The sequence below is a fragment of the Anarhichas minor genome, unplaced genomic scaffold (assembly GCF_050575085.1).
Source record: "Anarhichas minor isolate MPS153535 unplaced genomic scaffold, ASM5057508v1 ptg000074l, whole genome shotgun sequence".
Classification (NCBI taxonomy): domain Eukaryota; kingdom Metazoa; phylum Chordata; class Actinopteri; order Perciformes; family Anarhichadidae; genus Anarhichas; species Anarhichas minor.
In genome coordinates, this window is record NW_027466520.1 from 6708610 (window position 1) to 6727161 (window position 18552).

The 18552-nt window shown below is 40.0% G+C and overlaps 3 protein-coding genes across 4 annotated transcripts; 2 read left to right on the plus strand and 1 right to left on the minus strand.

The window, feature by feature from the left end:
• Window positions 1-1160: 1160 nt before the first annotated feature.
• On the minus strand, window positions 1161-6416 carry LOC142937464 (Golgi reassembly-stacking protein 1-like). The gene is made up of 9 exons (XM_076080414.1): window positions 6201-6416; window positions 5606-5686; window positions 4820-5023; window positions 4490-4576; window positions 4254-4384; window positions 4057-4171; window positions 3849-3966; window positions 3638-3760; window positions 1161-3312 (listed from the first exon to the last, which is right to left on the minus strand). Exons 1-9 carry the CDS (start codon window positions 6264-6266, stop codon window positions 3041-3043), a joined length of 1197 nt encoding a protein of 398 aa, XP_075936529.1. The 5' UTR covers window positions 6267-6416; the 3' UTR covers window positions 1161-3040.
• On the plus strand, window positions 6017-12962 carry LOC142937465 (chymotrypsin-like elastase family member 1). Of its 2 annotated transcripts, XM_076080416.1 has the most exons (9): window positions 6017-6123; window positions 9552-9681; window positions 9785-9879; window positions 10063-10169; window positions 10325-10453; window positions 10696-10832; window positions 11157-11302; window positions 11622-11771; window positions 11875-12962. In XM_076080416.1, the coding sequence occupies exons 2-9, from the start codon at window positions 9648-9650 to the stop codon at window positions 11884-11886; spliced, it is 810 nt and encodes a 269-aa protein (XP_075936531.1). In that variant the 5' UTR covers window positions 6017-6123; window positions 9552-9647; the 3' UTR covers window positions 11887-12962. The 2 variants fall into 2 exon arrangements, with proteins under 2 accessions (XP_075936531.1, XP_075936530.1); XM_076080415.1 differs by lacking the exon at window positions 11875-12962 and having other exon boundaries at window positions 11622-11858.
• Window positions 12963-16322: 3360 nt separating this feature from the next.
• LOC142937789 (chymotrypsin-like elastase family member 2A) lies at window positions 16323-17883 on the plus strand. Its single transcript, XM_076080878.1, has 5 exons — window positions 16323-16450; window positions 16693-16829; window positions 17154-17299; window positions 17619-17768; window positions 17872-17883. The coding sequence occupies exons 1-5, from the start codon at window positions 16323-16325 to the stop codon at window positions 17881-17883; spliced, it is 573 nt and encodes a 190-aa protein (XP_075936993.1).
• The last annotated feature ends 669 nt before the right edge of the window (window positions 17884-18552 follow it).

The window sequence follows — 18552 nt, forward strand, 5'->3', positions numbered from 1 at the left end:
GTCCAGCTGTGGATGAAGAGTAATAACCGAGTTGATCCCTTAACTTTTCATGGAGTGCAATCATCAGATCTCAATTTTGTCAAATACTTTGTTTTATGACCTAATACTTGCAAAACCAATGGAATTCTCATCAGCCTCAGCTGTACTTCATCAATAGTGTTTTCCTGAGTGTCCTCATCAGAAAAAAAACATAATTGGCCAGTTTTGACTGCTTCCTGCACAAATAGCAGCCAACATATAGCCAGCTGATAATGACTGCAGGAGATGAAAACAACCTCCTAATATATTCAGGCTCCACAGAATTATAGTCCCCCATGCATAAATTAATATAATAACGACCTGAACATTGGTGGTGCAATACAGACGGCACTCACAGAGATTATTCCTAGGCTCTGCTGTGCACACTGTGAGGAACAGTGTATTAAAATACAGCTGCCAGCACTTCCAAATATAGGCTACATTGCATGAAAATATCTGTAATTAGGGTGGGACGGTGGCAAAAACAGAAAATAGAAGTATGTAAGTGTGGTGGGGCTTTGTGCCCACATATAGGAACCAACAAATGGCTGTTTACGGGGTCTGTGAATTGCCATATTTAATATAATTTCACTTGAGTATGCCAATTTAACCGTTTCAAGTGTCAACCCTGCATATTCACATCAGTCAGAGGATAAAAAGGCAAGATGTCCTATTAAGTGGAGACGCGTGTCCACTGTGGTAGAAACAATTACTCGTTCGTTTTTCTCCCTCTATACCTCATCATTTCCCTCCATCCATGCACCCCCCCTCCCTTCTTTCTCCTAGTTATTTCTTTTCACAATTTGTCATGCTGCAACGACGGGCTGAGGCATCGGGCACTATGCCGGTGCCTGTGAGCCGAGCCTCTCAGGGGTTGAGATAAAGCTTAGCTGACAAGTGGGTTCATCTGCGTCACAGTGTCCTTTGAAACAGTCGCAGAAAAGGGAGAAAATGAAGGCGAAGCATGTTCCTCCAGAGGTGGGCCCCCTTTATACTTCACCTCTCGGCTTCCCCCGGCACGCAGCTGCTGGCTTTTGCCTCAGGCTGCTTCCTCAAATAAAGCTATCTTCACATTGCAAATATAACATGGAGGCAATGCAATGAAACAGTGTTAAAAAAAAAGAAGAAAAAGCTGTGTACTGTTGATTTGAGAAGCTTGAGGCATTTATTTTTCATTGCTACTATTACATGTCAGTGTGTAGGCAGAGTTAAAGCTACTGAGCCGCTCACATATTCATCTTAGAAATATAATCCTGCGTTTGACACACATACAGGTGTTTCAGAGGGAGGCGTCATAAGAACACCACTCACTGCTGGATGAAGAAGACAAACGCATCTCCCTCTCGCCTTTCTTCCCACACAGTCTTCTCTCCTTTAATGCCCATCCCCCCCCCCATCTTCCAACTGAGGAGGGGCCCGTTAAATAATTGAGGGGTATTCCCCCTCTATTACTGTAGCTTTCCTGCGTCTCACTAATATTTGGTTATTCTGATATAGAATTACAAAGGATACAAATAGAGATATTGAGGATGAATTGTAATGTGTGTGTATGTTATAATTAATGGTTGGTGCTGCATGCGTGTAAGAACACAAGGATCCTCAGGGGGTGAGATAAAAAAAAAAGCTAAATAAAATGAAAACATAGGTCTTTACATCATGAACAAGAGAACCATCATTACCAATTCAGAATTATTTTTGCTTCCGATTACATTTTGAAGAGGGCTTTTCCAGCAGGTAACATACGTATTGCCAAAGCTGAACCTATGCAGCATTGGAAGATATGAATGGTACAAATGATGCATCATGTCACCGGGTCTGTGAGGCATCAGTGCTGTCAAGTTTCCCTCACTAATGCAAGCTGCTTCTGTTCTGCTATAGATCGGACAAACAGATCCCTGAAGAGTTCATAAAGGAGATGAGATTTTTGCAGAAACATAGTACAGCTTCATGTCGCCATTCATTATTCCTACTACGATACAGACCACCGAGAATTTGACAGCAATTTTGAAGCTGCAATGGCAGAAAATTGAAGCTTTCCTGGTCGGGATCTATAATGAGGTGTTTGCTGACACCTGCTGTCTCAAAGCAGGAAGTAACATCAACTTTTATTTGTATTTTTATAGAGTGAATATACGTATATATATCCTACTATGCGATATGTATGAGCTGTTGCTTTATCCTCTCTTCAGTGGTTAAACTACACTAAAAGCTGATACTTAATCATTCTAATTATGCAAACATCTAGCAGAGTAAAAAAAAATAAAAAATCTGACTACCGCAGGTTCATCTTGAGCATATACTTTTTTTTATAAATAATTGAATAGTTTTGTCCATCCATACAAATCAGAAACATAATTTAATTAAAATCTGTATAAAGAGAAGAAACAGAAAACAATGAGAGAGCTGCATCAAACACAGCTCACTCATTTACACCAGTCAAGTCAAACCTACACATAAGAAAGGCAGATTCTTTAAAATTGGACGCAAGGCAAAGTGGCTTAAATGTTAAATGCCTGAGATTAAAAGAATCTGTTCACACGTACTCATCTCAAACTCAAAAGTTAAAAAACCTCCACCTCAAATAAAACCACATGATGAATCTGTGTGAACTCCAGCTCGAACTTTCTTTTTCCAACAGTGTTTCAAACTACTTCAGCAGGTGAGAGCAACCAGACAAAAATGACTTTATAGTTATATATTATTCACCTTTGTTTTTTTTTAGTGCAAACTAGGATGATTTTAAACAGCAACTAAGGCTTCATCCTGCTTGATGTTGAGACAGTTTGCCTAAATTAAAGAGTACATTCATCTTGTATTAACCTTCTTTCCTGTCAACATACTATCTAAAATGTGCAATTCAGCATGCAGCAATGCTACCTGGATATAAATAAACTCTTGGAAATGAAAAGATAGTTCCATTGATGCAACTTACAATCATAAAGGAAGCATTCTGTATCCCAATGTGCTCTAATGCAACGAGCATCAGTTATGAGTTGAACAGGTTTCTTATACTCTGGTCCTCCTAACTGTCTGACGCGGCAGCAGGCTCAGCCGCCTCTTCCTCCATCATATTCACTGAGCCTGAGGGCTCAGAACTACTATTTTGCACCTCTGGGATACTCGCGTCACTCGGGTTCTCTGTGGTGATTTCAAGGCCTGCGAGGTCATCCGCAGTCTCTCTGCTCAGGGAAGTGTTAGTGATCCGGTCAATTACATCCTCCTGCTCAGTCTCCTGGATGTCTGATTCCTCTTCCCTCTCTGGGGATGAAGGTCTTTGGTCAACAGATGAGGTATCTGTAAAAAAAAATACATACATAGACAAGCAGTTAGAGGAAAGCTACACCTCAGGATACTTGTAAAACCGTGACAATGTTTTAGAAATACGCTGCTATTGCTTTTTCTAGTTGTGTTTCACACACATTCATAAATCTATCATTTGGGAGGATTATTATTATGTGATAAAAGTAGAAAATAGTTCACCAACTGAGTCATTAAATGAACCCAGACATGCAAACAATAGCTGGTTTTAAACTGGGGTTTTTTTTCACGCTGGGTGGCATTGACAACATGTAATTGTTTCATTCAGCTGCACAATTCAATCAGTTGTAGAGGTACTTACCCAAGCTACACTGATCCCCAGAGTCGTCTCCATAATTAGCAAACATGGAGCTCTGGCCCATGTCACTGGTGGAAACCGTGTCTGAAAAGTCTGGAGTCATTGCTTTGGGTATGTTGGAAATATCTGCAATTCATACATTTTATTCTGTGTGAAAACAGGTCAACTGAATCAGACGATGAAAACAAATGAATGCTTCTTAAAATAGTATTACGCAAGTCCACAGCTGGCTGAGTAGACGAGGTCACGCGCATGTCCTGCACAGCTCCTTCGATTTGACTCAAATCTATTTCACTGACGATAGAGTGGCTACATGCATCCACGGAAGGCACCTGGTAAGAGAGAACTGTGTTTAAGAAAAGGGAAAAAACTATCCAACTACCAAGGGACGTTTAAGATAATAAAGATGTGATAACATGTACCTCAGTGTGGTCGCTTGCAACCAGCGCTTCACTGTTGTCGATCACAGTGGATTGAGGCTGAGCTGCACGAGTTGGGATTCTGTGCAAGTAGCCATAGCCAATGCCACAGCCTAAGCTACAATCCAAGACAAACAAAACAAGGGTTATTATTATAAATGGTTTATTGTGTCTGTACATGTACTGTACATAATGCCTACCTTCCCTCTCCTCCCCATGCTCCATTCGGAGTCACCACTACCTCTCTGCATTGGTCGGTCTGTGTGTTGTACACCAGCAGCTTCAGAGGTTTCCCCTCACAGGCTTCAATCAAAGAAAAGAAATCCTCTGACTGCAACACAACAAGGACAGGAATTTAGGATGTTGCACTGCATTTGTTCATGAATGCTAGTATCCTAATGTATCCATTTATATGACCAAAAAAACAACAACTTACATCTTGCAACACCTGGTCAGCTCCTACAATGAAGTCATCGTGAGCAATAAGGCCGGCCAACGCTGCAGGAGAATTGGTTTCCACATCCTGAAAGGGGACAATTATGAAGGAATTTATATTTAAAAATCACTATATGTGAATCTATGTTGGACAATAACAATTTTTCCATTTGGTGGTACCCTATTGGGAGGTAACAATCTTACAAGTACATCACTTTATTAATGGTTAGGATCCCCTGGCTAGAACAATAGACTGTTTTTATATCAGGGCAGCAAGAGTTAAACAGAGAAAGTTAAAGAATAGCCCGTATTAGGGCTAGACTTGACTTACCAGGACGTGCCAAACGTTCTCATTGGCTCCTTCGAAGCTGCAGAAGCGGACGCTGGCGCCCAGTAGACCCTGACCACCCCACATGTTACTGGGTATCACCTCCAGTTCCTTCACCCGCTGTGTTTTAGAGTTGTACACTTCAAGTTTCACTGCTTTCTCCACATTGGCTTTTAGAAGATCTTTCAGCAAGTCACTTTCTTTATTCTGGAGAAACAAGAGAAATGTGGAATATTCCAGCTGAGTCAGCGCAAGAAGAACATGAAATGAGATTAAAGCAGACTGTATGGCCCAGGTTATAATTCAGGCTTGATGTTTAAATGTTATTGTTGGGAACCAAAAAAAAATGGATGTCAAGCTTGGCACAGAAGGACACATCAATGTACATTTAAACAGTCCAAAATGAGTTAAAGGGACCAGACCAAAACAAAGAAGGTAATCTTTGGTGTCCTGTAAAAGAGTATATAAAACTACAACTTCACATGAGACTTAAGACAGTTGACAAGCATCTATCGTCCTCATCGTGTAAATGGTTAACAACATTTCTTCCATCAACATCCACTTGTTGCAGGGGAGAAAGGGTCCCGTAGAGAGAGCTACTCCAAATACAACAGCCTAGGTAACTCATTGACTGTAAAATCCAACACGTCTAACGGTGTGCGTCTGTCTGTGCTTCATAACTAGTACTAGTGTGCACAGGGGCCCGTCTTAGCGTGCACAGGGGCCCATTGGTGGAGAGCGGACATGCCAAACATGCAATACACTGAAGCCTCACAGGAGACTACTCACAAGTCGTGTATTCCCGATGGAGAGAATGAAGTCAAAGAAGGGCTCCAGACCAGCCCTCAGAGCTGGCGAGTCCTCTTGAACCTGAAATATGATACAAACACATATGAGACTTGGCCATGGACGTATGGCTGATTTGACATAAAGGCTACAGTGTTATAGTCGCCCCCATGTGCCAACTAAAGATATTGCATCGGCCAGAATTTGGGGAGCCTCCTTGCGCGATATCGCACCGTCGGTGTGTTCCTCACATGGTTGATAGGTTGACATGCAACTGTATAATGTATGCTTCGGCTACTAGTATCAGGTTAAGCTTCTGAACAATTGCAGTGTCTAGTAAAAGCTAGATAATAGTCTGGGTGGGTGCCAAGTGCCACCTCATCATGGGCGGGGACACCATTAATGGCGTCACGAGTTACAACACGTACAGAATAACCGGACAATTAAAAACTAGTGACTAGTGTTTCCGCACAGATAAATGCAGCAACATTTGTCCAGGACTGACATAGACTAGTGAGCAAGTAAGTGACTAAAGATGGGTAAAAAATGAGCTGTAACGTTAGGGACAAACCTAGTGCTAACCTCGCACTATACGTACCCCGTGGACATGATATCCAGTGTGGGTTCCCCCGTCCGACAAAAACGAGCTCTGCGGCAACCCCATTGCCCTCGAGAGTGTATTTAACTAAGCAATACAGACACTGACTTTACTGTCAGTGAGGTAGAGCAATGTTAGAAGTCATTGCTAAAGGCTACAGCCGAGGCACGTTGTGACAGCAGCCCCGCTTCCGAGCTAGGCACAGCTAATAAATAAAGATGTCAGAATCATCGAGCCTGGACTGAGAATGATCGCCATGAGGATATCGAGCAATCGGTGGTTGATTAGCCGTCCTTGCGTGCGTTTTTGGGGGGTTTTACATTCAGGGAAAAATGTCATTGTCCGCAAAACATTTGGATATTTAATACAACTCATCAATGTGTTTGGTAGTTACATATAACATGCTTGGAAATCAGGCATAAAAACTCAGACACTGCATCTGATTTGAAGAGTTTCACATGGGAACAGCTCATATGTTGGTTACATAGTTGGGCCATTCTAGTCATTCAATTGGTTCAAAGTCAGGTTGGAAATATTTTAAAATTTTGTATGTTTTATTCCCAAAACTTTGTCCGTGTATATATATTGTACCATATCTAAAGTACACATATCTAGTAAAAGAACCGTCAATTTTTATATTGTATTTTCAGACTGTGTTGGAATGTTTTTCCTCTCCCAAAAATTGTCACTACCGAAACATAGTAATACACTATAGTAAAAAAGTATTATTATTAACCTGTTACGATTGTGTTTCCTTCCCTTCTCTGAAGAGTATTTTTACAAATATTTCTTGAAGGTTTTCACAATTAAATCAATAAAAATGAGATTTGTACCAAATTTCTAAGTTCAATTGATACAATTCATCAAAATCTAAATGCAATATTTCTTTGTAAAATGCATAATACTGATCATATTGATTCCAGAGTTGATGATTGATACAATTGAACATACATTAAACCAATCAGTATCATAACATTTTAGTTGATAACTCAATATACTTTATTTTTTACAAAACATCCACTGTTTCGGTTGTGACCACAGTACTTTGTTTGCAAGGTTGTGTCATATTTCCTCAACCTTATTGCTTAATCTTAACTCATAACATGCCTTAGGTTGGGAATATTACAAACACAAATGTTTTGTGGTCAATAGAATAATTTTATTTTTGAAGACATAACGATTGTTCATCCAGAACCATTTAAAGTACAAACATTACTTATCAATGGAAAATTACCGAAGTGGGTTCAGTAAAAGAGAACAAGAAAACATTGACAAATAACTGATATTATGTTGTACTCTATGTTTAAGGGGGTTCAGTGTGAGACACCATCACAAATCCATTCACAAATTTAGTTTTTCACATACTGCGGTGAACACTCTTGGGCTGATCTGGACAGCCCAAGAGTGTCCAGATCAGCCCAACGTCGTGTGACATTGGGCTGATCTGGACATGCCTCTGTGTGACGTTTTCTGGTGGAGGGATTAAGGTGACGACCTTGTCCACTGTGTGCCAGATCTTGTCCTCTAGTCGCGGTCAATAAAAGCGGTTTCGCCCAATGTTGTGCATGACTTTGACCTCAAGGGCACCTGCAGACAGATAACGGGTAAAATAAAAGGACATTGGGCAAGATATGATAAGTATTGCTTGTATTGGAATCTTATGAGACTATGAAATAAAGTTTGATTCAAAGGGAATGGGAATATGAGAACAGAAGATGGCCAAGTGAGAATGAATGGAAAGAGAGACTTTACCATATGTTTGGGTAGTGACTGTTTCGGTAGTGACAATTCTAGCTAACTTTGAGCATAACTAAAGAATGCTAGCAAGCGGATGGCTAGCATACACATATTTGAAGAGGTGTACACACATAAAAACATAATACTTTGCATTAAGCCCCAAAAATTTTACTTAATTGAAGAGAATATGTGTTCGGTAGTGACAATTCTTAAGGTTACACGCCGATTTTCAGACTTTGGAACACATTTATATCAAAAGTATGGGATTTAGCTACTTACCATTCAGCCATGAGGGACAGGGATGCAGTGTCACTGCCTGGTCAAAAATGCAGGGGTGTGGCTAAAAACCAGGCTCAGCCAATGGACTAAAACTCTTGTGTTTCGGTGGTGACATGAAAACTGGGGACATGATTTTTTGGGTATAGTTTTTTAATTTTAAAATTAAACCCACAATAAATCTAAATCTTACAACTTCTGTTTAAACTTAATCATAAAGATCTTTGAAATTACACCATTGAACAAAATCGAAAAATTGTTTTAAGTGTTATTTACAGAAATTGAAATTTAGATGTCAGGGTTGGGGACATCTACTTCCCAATAGAAAGTACCCTATAAATGATGATTTTGTATATATTTAGCTTATCACTATCTAATTTAATGCCTTGGGTTTAAATATACCATAACACATTCTTATTAAATATCTATGTCTGAATACTTAATTGTTTTGTTAAATAGTTTTTCTTGTTGGGGGACAGCACTTTGAACAAATTCGGTAGAATGGCCAATGTTCCAAGGGAGAAAACAAACCTACACGCTTAACCTAACTTGTTTGCTTATCTCCCATGTTGCATTGGTTTACAAGGATAGGATCTTATTCTAGCACAAAAGACAGTGAGCGTTTTACAGCTGCATTGATGAAAATGTACTAATTTGATTAGACGAAGGAATACTGACTGCATGTGTTATGCAGCCCCGGATGAAGTTTTATATCACTAATATATTCTCCACAGAAAACATACATGCAAAACGGAATAACATAATAATAACAACAATGATGATAGTAATGTTTGCAATTTAACAGATTATATTTGATCTTGTAAAATGCTACCTCCAGAAATGTCAATATGTATCTGAACTTTTACATGCATATAGTTAATTATGTTTGTACAAGGCCGATATAAGTACACATCTGTATCTTCCACTGAAATCTGCCTGTTCTTCACAATATAATATTGAATAACATCATATACTGTTAGCGGGCTGTGGAGCATATTTTGCTGTTCAGTGGCTGTGGATCAGTTTGAACAGTTATCTGTGGGAAAATGTGTGTTTGCTCTTTTTGGAGGGCTTAGATAGATGAATTTGGCTGTGTGTGAATGCACCTGCTCTTTTCCCACCATGATAGGAAAAAAGTATGAGCGCTTGTTTTTAAAGTTTCCTAAAAAATAAAAATGCAACTACAATGATTATATAATTAAATGGATTTTGAGAGATTTATATGGTTTCTGACTACCTGTATATAAACATTTTTCCAATATTTTCCACATTCCTCACTACAACATGACATTGCTCATTCGATCTGGAATTATTGACATGGATTTCTGATGTTGGCAGGTAACTTAACGGTGGCATAATACTTTCTGAAGGTCGTCCAGTCTCAAACTGATATAAATAGTGAAAAGCAAACCGTCTGGTCCACAGTGCTCCAACATGATTTGGCTTGCGGCTTTTCTGTCCTGCATTGGTAAGTTTTTCAAGAAATATACAGACATGCTTTTCAATAGACCTTTTCAGTGCTATTACTGTCACCAATGGACTCTCTGTTCATGCTCATCTCTGCACCAAAGGGCTGATTTGTGCTGAAACACCCTTCAACCATAATGTGCACAATGAGAGGGTCATAGGAGGCCATGATGCCAAACCCAACACCTGGAAATGGCAGGTAAAAATGCACTACTTTAAAAAACAATTTCCTTTACAGTGGTTCTATACAAGTATGGTCCTTTTTGTGACAATACGATCCAGTGAATTTCTTATTTCTTATTGAGCAAATAGGCTCAGCATTGCGCTGCTAGACCTCATCATACTGAGGAATGATGTGTATTTGTTCTCTGTTTTCTCTCAGGCTTCTATCCAGTTAGATTCATACAATGAAGGTTCATTCTACCACATCTGTGGAGGCTCTATCATTGATAGTTTCTACATTCTGACTGCAGCTCACTGTATCCTCAGGTTGGGTCTCTCACTGTCCTCATTGACATCAATACACATTCAACAGAATGCACTGAATAGCCAGGAACAAACGCCGCCAATCCTGTTCTGCCTATTCCTTGTCTGCTGGATACATGATAAGCATAGTGTGTCTTTATTTCTTACTTTCCTCTCAGCATGGATCCTAGTGTGTACCGTGTGGTGGTGGGTGAGTATAACCTGTATGAGGATGACGGCAGTGAGCAGTTCATCCGTGTGGATATGATTGCTGTCCATCCACGCTGGACCGGAGACCTTGGACAAGGGTAAAATGAAAACAAGTCAGACCACTTCTCTTACTTTAGCCACTCAAAAGCACACTTGTATTGACAGCAGTGGCCCACGGGGATAGTTTCAGGGGCGGGGGGCATCACTAGTATTCACATTTACAACTGGGAGCAATCCTGTATTACCACTTTCCTATGGCCACAGAACTTCATTGCTTTGCACAAGTAGATGGAAACAAAACTACGGTATCTCATCCCCTTTTTGTTTTTTTGTCGATCAGAAATGATGTTGCTCTCTTGAGACTGGCTAATCCTGTGTACGACAACGGCTACGTGGCCATCGGCGAACTTCCCTACCCTGACGAGACGCTACCTCATGGGTTCACCTGTTACGTCACCGGCTGGGGACTTATCAACTGTGAGAACACACTCATACTAGCGTACTATTGAGTATGCCAGAAAAAAACTGTATGTCCCAATACATAGTATGTTAAATGCAGCACAGGATGTCCTATTGCTTCTGGACGCATTTTGCAGTATGTAAGCCAGCATGCTTTTCTTGTTATTCTGACCCACTTTCCTCTGTGCAGCAGATATAAGAGCAAGGGGGTCAAAGTTCAAGAAGCAGTGTTATGAGGAAGTAGTATGTCCCAATTGAATGCACACTGCAAGCAACAGCACTTTGTTAGGGCAGCTGCAGTATGAAAAGATTCATAAACTCCCTCTTCTCCTCTTTTTACAGACGGAGGAAGCGTGCCTGCCATCCTGCAGGTGGCTCCCATCCCCGTGGTGGAGCATGCAGTCTGCTCCCAGCCTGGCTGGTGGGGCAGCATTGCTCTGAAAACCATGGTGTGTGCCGGAGGGGATGGAGTCATATCAGGTTGCCAGGTAAAGCAAACACATGTGTGCATACTGTTTTGATCTCCATAAATGCAAGACCATGACCATACAAAATGTTCTTTTTTTGTGGATTATTTTTCTATTTTTTCTAATTTAACGGAACACTTTAAGCGACTCAAATGGTCAGTGATCCTGCACTAGTGGCAACTCATTGATCATTCTGACAACAATGCCACCCAGTGGATCTCTGTCTAAGTAAAAGCTGTATCAAACAGGTTGAGTAAGAGGCAACGTCCTACTTCTCATCCTACGGTCTTCAAGCTGGACCCTCTCTTCTTGTGTCTGTTCTTGTTGCTACCTGTCCCAGGGCGACTCCGGAGGTCCCCTGAGCTGTTTCACAGACGGAGCCTGGAGAATCCACGGTGTTGTCAGTTACGGTCCAATCGGCATGTGCAACCAAGTGACAAAACCCACAGTCTTCACCAGAGTCTCTTCCTTCCAAGACTGGATCTATTCAGTGAGCCTCCTAATACCTTTATGACAGGATCCTGAAAATGTCACCACTTCATCTGCATATTTTAGTTGCCTGACTTTTATTTTCTTTGTATGTTTTTGTCCAGGTTACACGATAGATGCCACTGTGTATCCTGTCAAATGGAACGTGGGAAATAAAATCAATCAGCATCTCAGTCATATGTTTACATGCAGTACATCTTTTCTTGTAGTTCTGAATTTAGCCAAAGGGTGGCAACAGTGGTTAATGTTTAGATTAAATTATATGCTTGCAATAACCTACTTTGGTTACAACCAGTCTGCAAATAGGGCCACATTTTAAAGGGCCACCGTTTAAGGGTCATTGGGCCAACAGAAGAAGTCATAGTGAAAACCCTAATTTTCTAATGATTAAGAAGAACGACCAAAGGGACTGGACTTATATTAGGTTTAAGTGGCAAAGCAGCATAGAGGTAAAGCCTTTTTTAATGTAGTCAGATCAAAGAGAACCAAAAATAATTCTTGTAAGATCTACCTAAAGACTTAACAATAACCACATTTTCTTAATGGTGGCCAAATGTGAGCTATATGCAGTCACTGGCCCGACATTTCCGTCTTGTCTGGGATCTCTGGCCATATGTTTGTGGTGGTAGTCATGCAGGAGACTACAGCATGACATCACACGCAGTGTTTTTCTCTCAACCATAGAGACCAAAAGCCAGAGATGAATTCCAGTGGTTTATACAAAAGAAATCCCAAAGAATGTCAATGCATTGAGCACGAACAACACGCTGCCTATGATGCTATAGAAAATATACTGATTTTAGTATAAGAACATGAAACCACTGAACATGTTTTCAGTTAGGAAGTCTACATAAAATATGCATAAGATAAATCAAAGAGCTGTATGAGCTTATTTGTTTATCCTCTAAACTGCATAAAGGTTTCACTGTATAACAAATCAGCATATGACAAACAACAGCATTTAGAAAATGTTTTTTTATTATTATTTGGAGGGACAGGCTGTCAAAATGGCTTAGATGAAAGAAACTGTTTTGTTTTTTTTAACAGCAGGTTAAAGTGTGAATATGTAAAAAATAAAGCAGCTTTGTTTGCTCTGCAGGACCATTCAAGCAGAAATATGTACAACACAAAAGGCGAAAAGTAAGACACGTTCTTTGAAAATAAAATAATAAAAAAAAGCTGTACTGTAATACATTACACTGATAAACACTCACTGTTGCCATTTCTTCATGAGAATTGATGTTTTATACAAGAGAAACAAACGTTTGCTTGCAAAAATCAGTGCCCTCTTCTTGGCGTAAGAACATATATCGGATGGATTTCAAAGTAATTAAAAAAGGCAAAAAGCGAATAATACATTTCCAACGTGCGCTCAGCACTTTTTCAAAGTATACAATTAATCAGAACAAGTTTTAACAAACAGGACCTGCATGCATAATTTCTAAAGGGTCCAGAAAGGCTGTTGAAACAGATGTAGAAAGGGTGAGATATGTACATCAACTCTCTAGTGTCCTCAACTGTTCACACTGGTGACAGAATCACCTTTGAAAGGTCTTGTTCTATTATGAATGAGGCAACGCTTCATTTTGTTAGGGTTTGTATATGTGCAATAAAAAGTGTATAATATATGCAGTTTTTATGCACAAAAAACCCTTTACATGTGATATTCAGTACATAATGTAACCCAAGTCACAGACTTCCAAGCAATTCAGAATACAATCAAATTGATCTTTGCAATTTACTTAGTTTTAGTGGCATTTCTAAACATGAGACTGCCTATTAAAAATAATAGGCAATAATAATTGTTCTTCACAATATAATATTGAACTAGAAAATGCATTTCCTGCTGAAAATGCATTGGAATGCTGAAAGCTGAAATTAATTGTAAAGAAATTGCTGAAAATTAAGAAATGGGAGACTACCCGTCTGAAAAATGTTGAAGCCTGAAAGCATTTAAACTGCACTGCTGAAACCCTTCTAGTTGAAATGTCTAACTATGGTGTCTGTAGCTGAAAGTATGAGGAAGAAGAAGGCTTTGAAAGTTGAAGAAGTTTAACAGGATTAGAAGATTTTCTCCATAGAGATCCCATTAAAAAAAAATTGCAAATAGCTTAATATTTCAAAGAATTTAAAGATTACAAATATGAAAAGTTATATCACCCCTCTCCTGAAAGAGCTGAACATTTTGATATTCCAATAGTTTCTGTGGCTTAAAAAATGTCAGCAGTAGTGATATTTGTAGTAGAAGTATCATTAGTAGTAGAAGTATTAGTATTTAGAAGAAGTAGTAGTATCAGTAGTAGTAGTAGTAATAGCTGTAGTAGTGGTCGTAGTATTTAATATAACAGTAGTAGTAGTAGAAGTAGTAGTAATAGTAATGGCAGTATTTGAAGTAGCAGTAATAGCAGTAGTAGTAGCAGTGGTGTATAAAGTACTCAAAAGCCATACTTGAGTAAAAGTAAAGATACCTTACTGGAAAACTACTCCAGTAAAAGTAAAAAGTCACCTATTAGAATACTACTTGAGTAAAAGTCTTAAAGTATCTGATATTTATTGTACAGGTTATTAAATGTCAGGCTTCATCATAAGCATTTCAGTTAGAATTCATTTTGTGGGGCTTTTATTTCCTCTAAAGATCTCTAAGAACCTGAATGACTGTATGAGAGAGAGAGAGAGAGAGAGAGAGAGAGAGAGAGGAGTGTGTGTGTGTCTGTTATCAACATCACTAATTAGCTTAATCAGAAACACCTGTGTCCTTGCAGCCTTTTCATGGAGATAAAACAGGGAAACAACTCTCAAACAAATCCTCAAAACTCCCATAACCGTAGCTCCTATTGCTCCGATATTAATAAATGAGAGGAAGGATGCGTTGAAGAACAGATCCTGTAAAAATTGTGTCTGTAGTGTACAAAATGTGGCTGAACTGGCGATCTAGAAATGGGGTACCGTGTTCCGTGGAAGATGTTTTTGAAGCAAAATTTAACATTGGTCTCTATGGAGCAGAAAGTTGGTTTTCCTCTCAATTACAGGCTTCTGTGCCAAATGTGTAAATCTGTGGGATTCCAAAGTCATTTGTCTACGACAAGGACAAGATTAGCTACTTTTACATCCAGAAATTATGCATGAAGAGTGAAGATTGTGGACACAGTGGCAAAATACAAATGTTTTTTTCACAAGAATCTCAAGCTGCTCTTCACTCTAGCGGTGACATCACGCACTCTAAGCTGCGCAATACACACCCATTATAAAGTCAGAAAAGGACTGAAAAAATCATAAAAGTTATTATTGTTGGAATGCTTAACAGCTTTCCAACAATGCTTAACAGCATTCCAACAATAAGGAGGAATAAAGATTCGAAGAACAATAGTTGGAATGCTTAACAGCATTCCAACAATAACATCATATACTGTTAGCGGGCTGTGGAGCATATTTTGCTGTTCAGTGGCTGTGGATCAGTTTGAACAGTTATCTGCAGGAAAATGTATGTTTGCTCTTTTTGGAGGGCTTAGATAGATGAATTTGGCTGTGTGTGAATGCACCTGCTCTTTTCCCACTATGATAAGAAAAAAGTATGAGCGCTTGTTTTTAAAGTTTCCTAAAAAATAAAAATGCAACTACAATGATTATATAATTAAATGGATTTTGAGAGATTGATATGGTTTCTGACTACCTGTATATAAACATTTTTCCAATCTGTTCCCCATTCCTCACTACAACATGACATTGCTCATTCGATCTGGAATTATTGGCATGGATTTCTGATGTTGGCAGGTAACTTAACGGTGGCATAATACTTTCTGAAGGTCGTCCAGTCTCAAACTGATATAAATAGTGAAAAGCAAACCGTCTGGTCCACAGTGCTCCAACATGATTTGGCTTGCAGCTTTTCTGTCCTGCATTGGTAAGTTTTTCAAGAAATATACAGACATGCTTTTCAATAGACCTTTTCAGTGCTATTACTGTCACCAATGGACTCTCTGTTCATGCTCATCTCTGCACCAAAGGGCTGATTTGTGCTGAAACACCCTTCAACCATAATGTGCACAATGAGAGGGTCATAGGAGGCTATGATGCCGAACCCAACACCTGGACATGGCAGGTGAAAATGCACTACTTTAAAAAAATTTAAAAAATTTCCTTTACAGTGGTTCTATACAAGTATGGTCCTTTTTGTGACAATACGATCCAGTGAATTTCTTATTTCTTATTGAGCAAATAGGCTCAGCATTGCGCTGCTAGACCTCATCATACGGAGGAATGATGTGTATTTGTTCTCTGTTTTCTCTCAGGCTTCTATCCAGTATGATTCATACAATGACGGTTTATTCTACCACTTCTGTGGAGGCTCTATCGTTGATAGGTTCTACATTCTGACTGCAGCTCACTGTATCATCAGGTTGGGTCTCTCACTGTCCTCATTGACAGCAATACACATTCAACAGAATGCACTGAATAGCCAGGAACAAACGCCGCCAATCCTGTTCTGCCTATTCCTTGTCTGCTGGATACATGATAAGCATAGTGTGTCTTTATTTCTTACTTTCCTCTCAGCATGGATCCTAGTCTGTACCGTGTGGCGGTGGGTGAGTATAACCTGTATGAGGATGACGGCAGTGAGCAGTTCATCGGTGTGGAAATGATTGCTGTCCATCCTGGCTGGAATGGAGACCTTGGACAAGGGTAAAATGAAAACAAGTCAGACCACTTCTCTTACTTTAGCCACTCAAAAGCACACTTGTATTGACAGCAGTGGCCCACGGGGATAGTTTCAGGGGCGGGGGGCATCACTAGTATTCACATTTACAACTGGGAGCAATCCTGTATTACCACTTTCCTATGGCCACAGAACTTCATTGCTTTGCACAAGTAGATGGAAACAAAACTACGGTATCTCATCCCCTTTTTGTTTTTTTATCGATCAGAAATGATGTTGCTCTCTTGAGACTGGCTAATCCTGTGTACGACAACGGCTACGTGACCATCGCCGAGCTTTCCTACTCTGAAGGGATCCTACCTCATGGGTTCATCTGTTACGTCACCGGCTGGGGAGTTATGGACTGTGAGAACACACTCATACTACCGTACTATTGAGTATGCCAGAAAAAAACTGTATGTCCCAATACATAGTATGTTAAATGCAGCACAGGATGTCTTATTGCTTCTGGACGCATTTTGCAGTATGTAAGCCAGCATGCTTTTCTTGTTATTCTGACCCACTTTCCTCTGTGCAGCAGATATAAGAGCAAGGGGGTCAAAGTTCAAGAAGCAGTGTTATGAGGAAGTAGTATGTCCCAATTGAATGCACACTGCAAGCAACAGCACTTTGTTAGGGCAGCTGCAGTATGAAAAGATTCATAAACTCCCTCTTCTCCTCTTTTTACAGACGGAGGAAGCATGCCTGCCATCCTGCAGGTGTCTCCCATCCACGTGGTGGAGCATGCAGTCTGCTCCAAGCCTGACTGGTGGGGCAGCATTGCTCTGAAAACCATGGTGTGTGCCGGAGGGGATGGAGTCATATCAGGCTGCCAGGTAAAGCAAACACATGTGTGCATACTGTTTTGATCTCCATTCATGCAAGACCATGACCATACAAAATGTTCTTTTTTTGTGGATTATTTTTCTATTTTTTCTAATTTAACGGAACACTTTAAGCGACTCAAATGGTCAGTGATCCTGCACTAGTGGCAACTCATTGATCATTCTGACAACAATGCCACCCAGTGGATCTCTGTCTAAGTAAAAGCTGTATCAAACAGGTTGAGTAAGAGGCAACGTCCTACTTCTCATCCTACGGTCTTCAAGCTGGACCCTCTCTTCTTGTGTCTGTTCTTGTTGCTACCTGTCCCAGGGCGACTCCGGAGGTCCCCTGAGCTGTTTCACAGACGGCGCCTGGAGAGTCCACGGTGTTGTCAGTTACGGTCCAGCCGGCATGTGCAACCAAGTGTCAAAACCCACAGTCTTCACCAGAGTAGCTTCCTTCCAAGACTGGATCTATTCAGTGAGCCTCCTAATACCTTTATGACAGGATCCTGAAAATGTCACCACTTCATCTGCATATTTTAGTTGCCTGACTTTTATTTTCTTTGTATGTTTTTGTCCAGGTTACACGATAGATGTCACTGTGTATCCTGTCAAATGGAACGTGGGAAATAAAATCAATCAGCATCTCAGTCATATGTTTACATGCAGTACATCTTTTCTTGTAGTTCTGAATTTAGCCAAAGGGTGGCAACAGTGGTTAATGTTTAGACTAAATTACATGCTTGCTATACCATAGAATAACCTACTTTGGTTACAACCAGTCTGCAAATAGGGCCACATTTTAAAGGGCCACAGTTTAAGGGTCATTGGGCCAACAGAAGAAGTCATAGTGAAAACCCAGATTTTCTAACCTCCCAATCTGCAACCCCAGTAGATGAAACATTCTTAGCGATGTTTTGATGGATGATTAAGAAGAACGACCAAAGGGACTGGACTTATATTAGGTTTAAGTGGCAAAGCAGCATAGAGGTAAAGCCTTTTTTAATGTAGTCAGATCAAAGAGAACCAAAAAGAATTCTTGTAAGATCTACCTAAAGACTTAACAATAACCACATTTTCTTATTGGTGGCCAAATGTCACTGGCCCGACATTTCCGTCTTGTCTGGGATCTCTGGCCATATGTTTGTGGTGGTAGTCATGCAGGAGACTACAGCATGACATCACACGCAGTGTTTTTCTCTCAACCATAGAGACCAAAAGCCACAGATGAATTCCAGTGGTTTATACAAAAGAAATCCCAA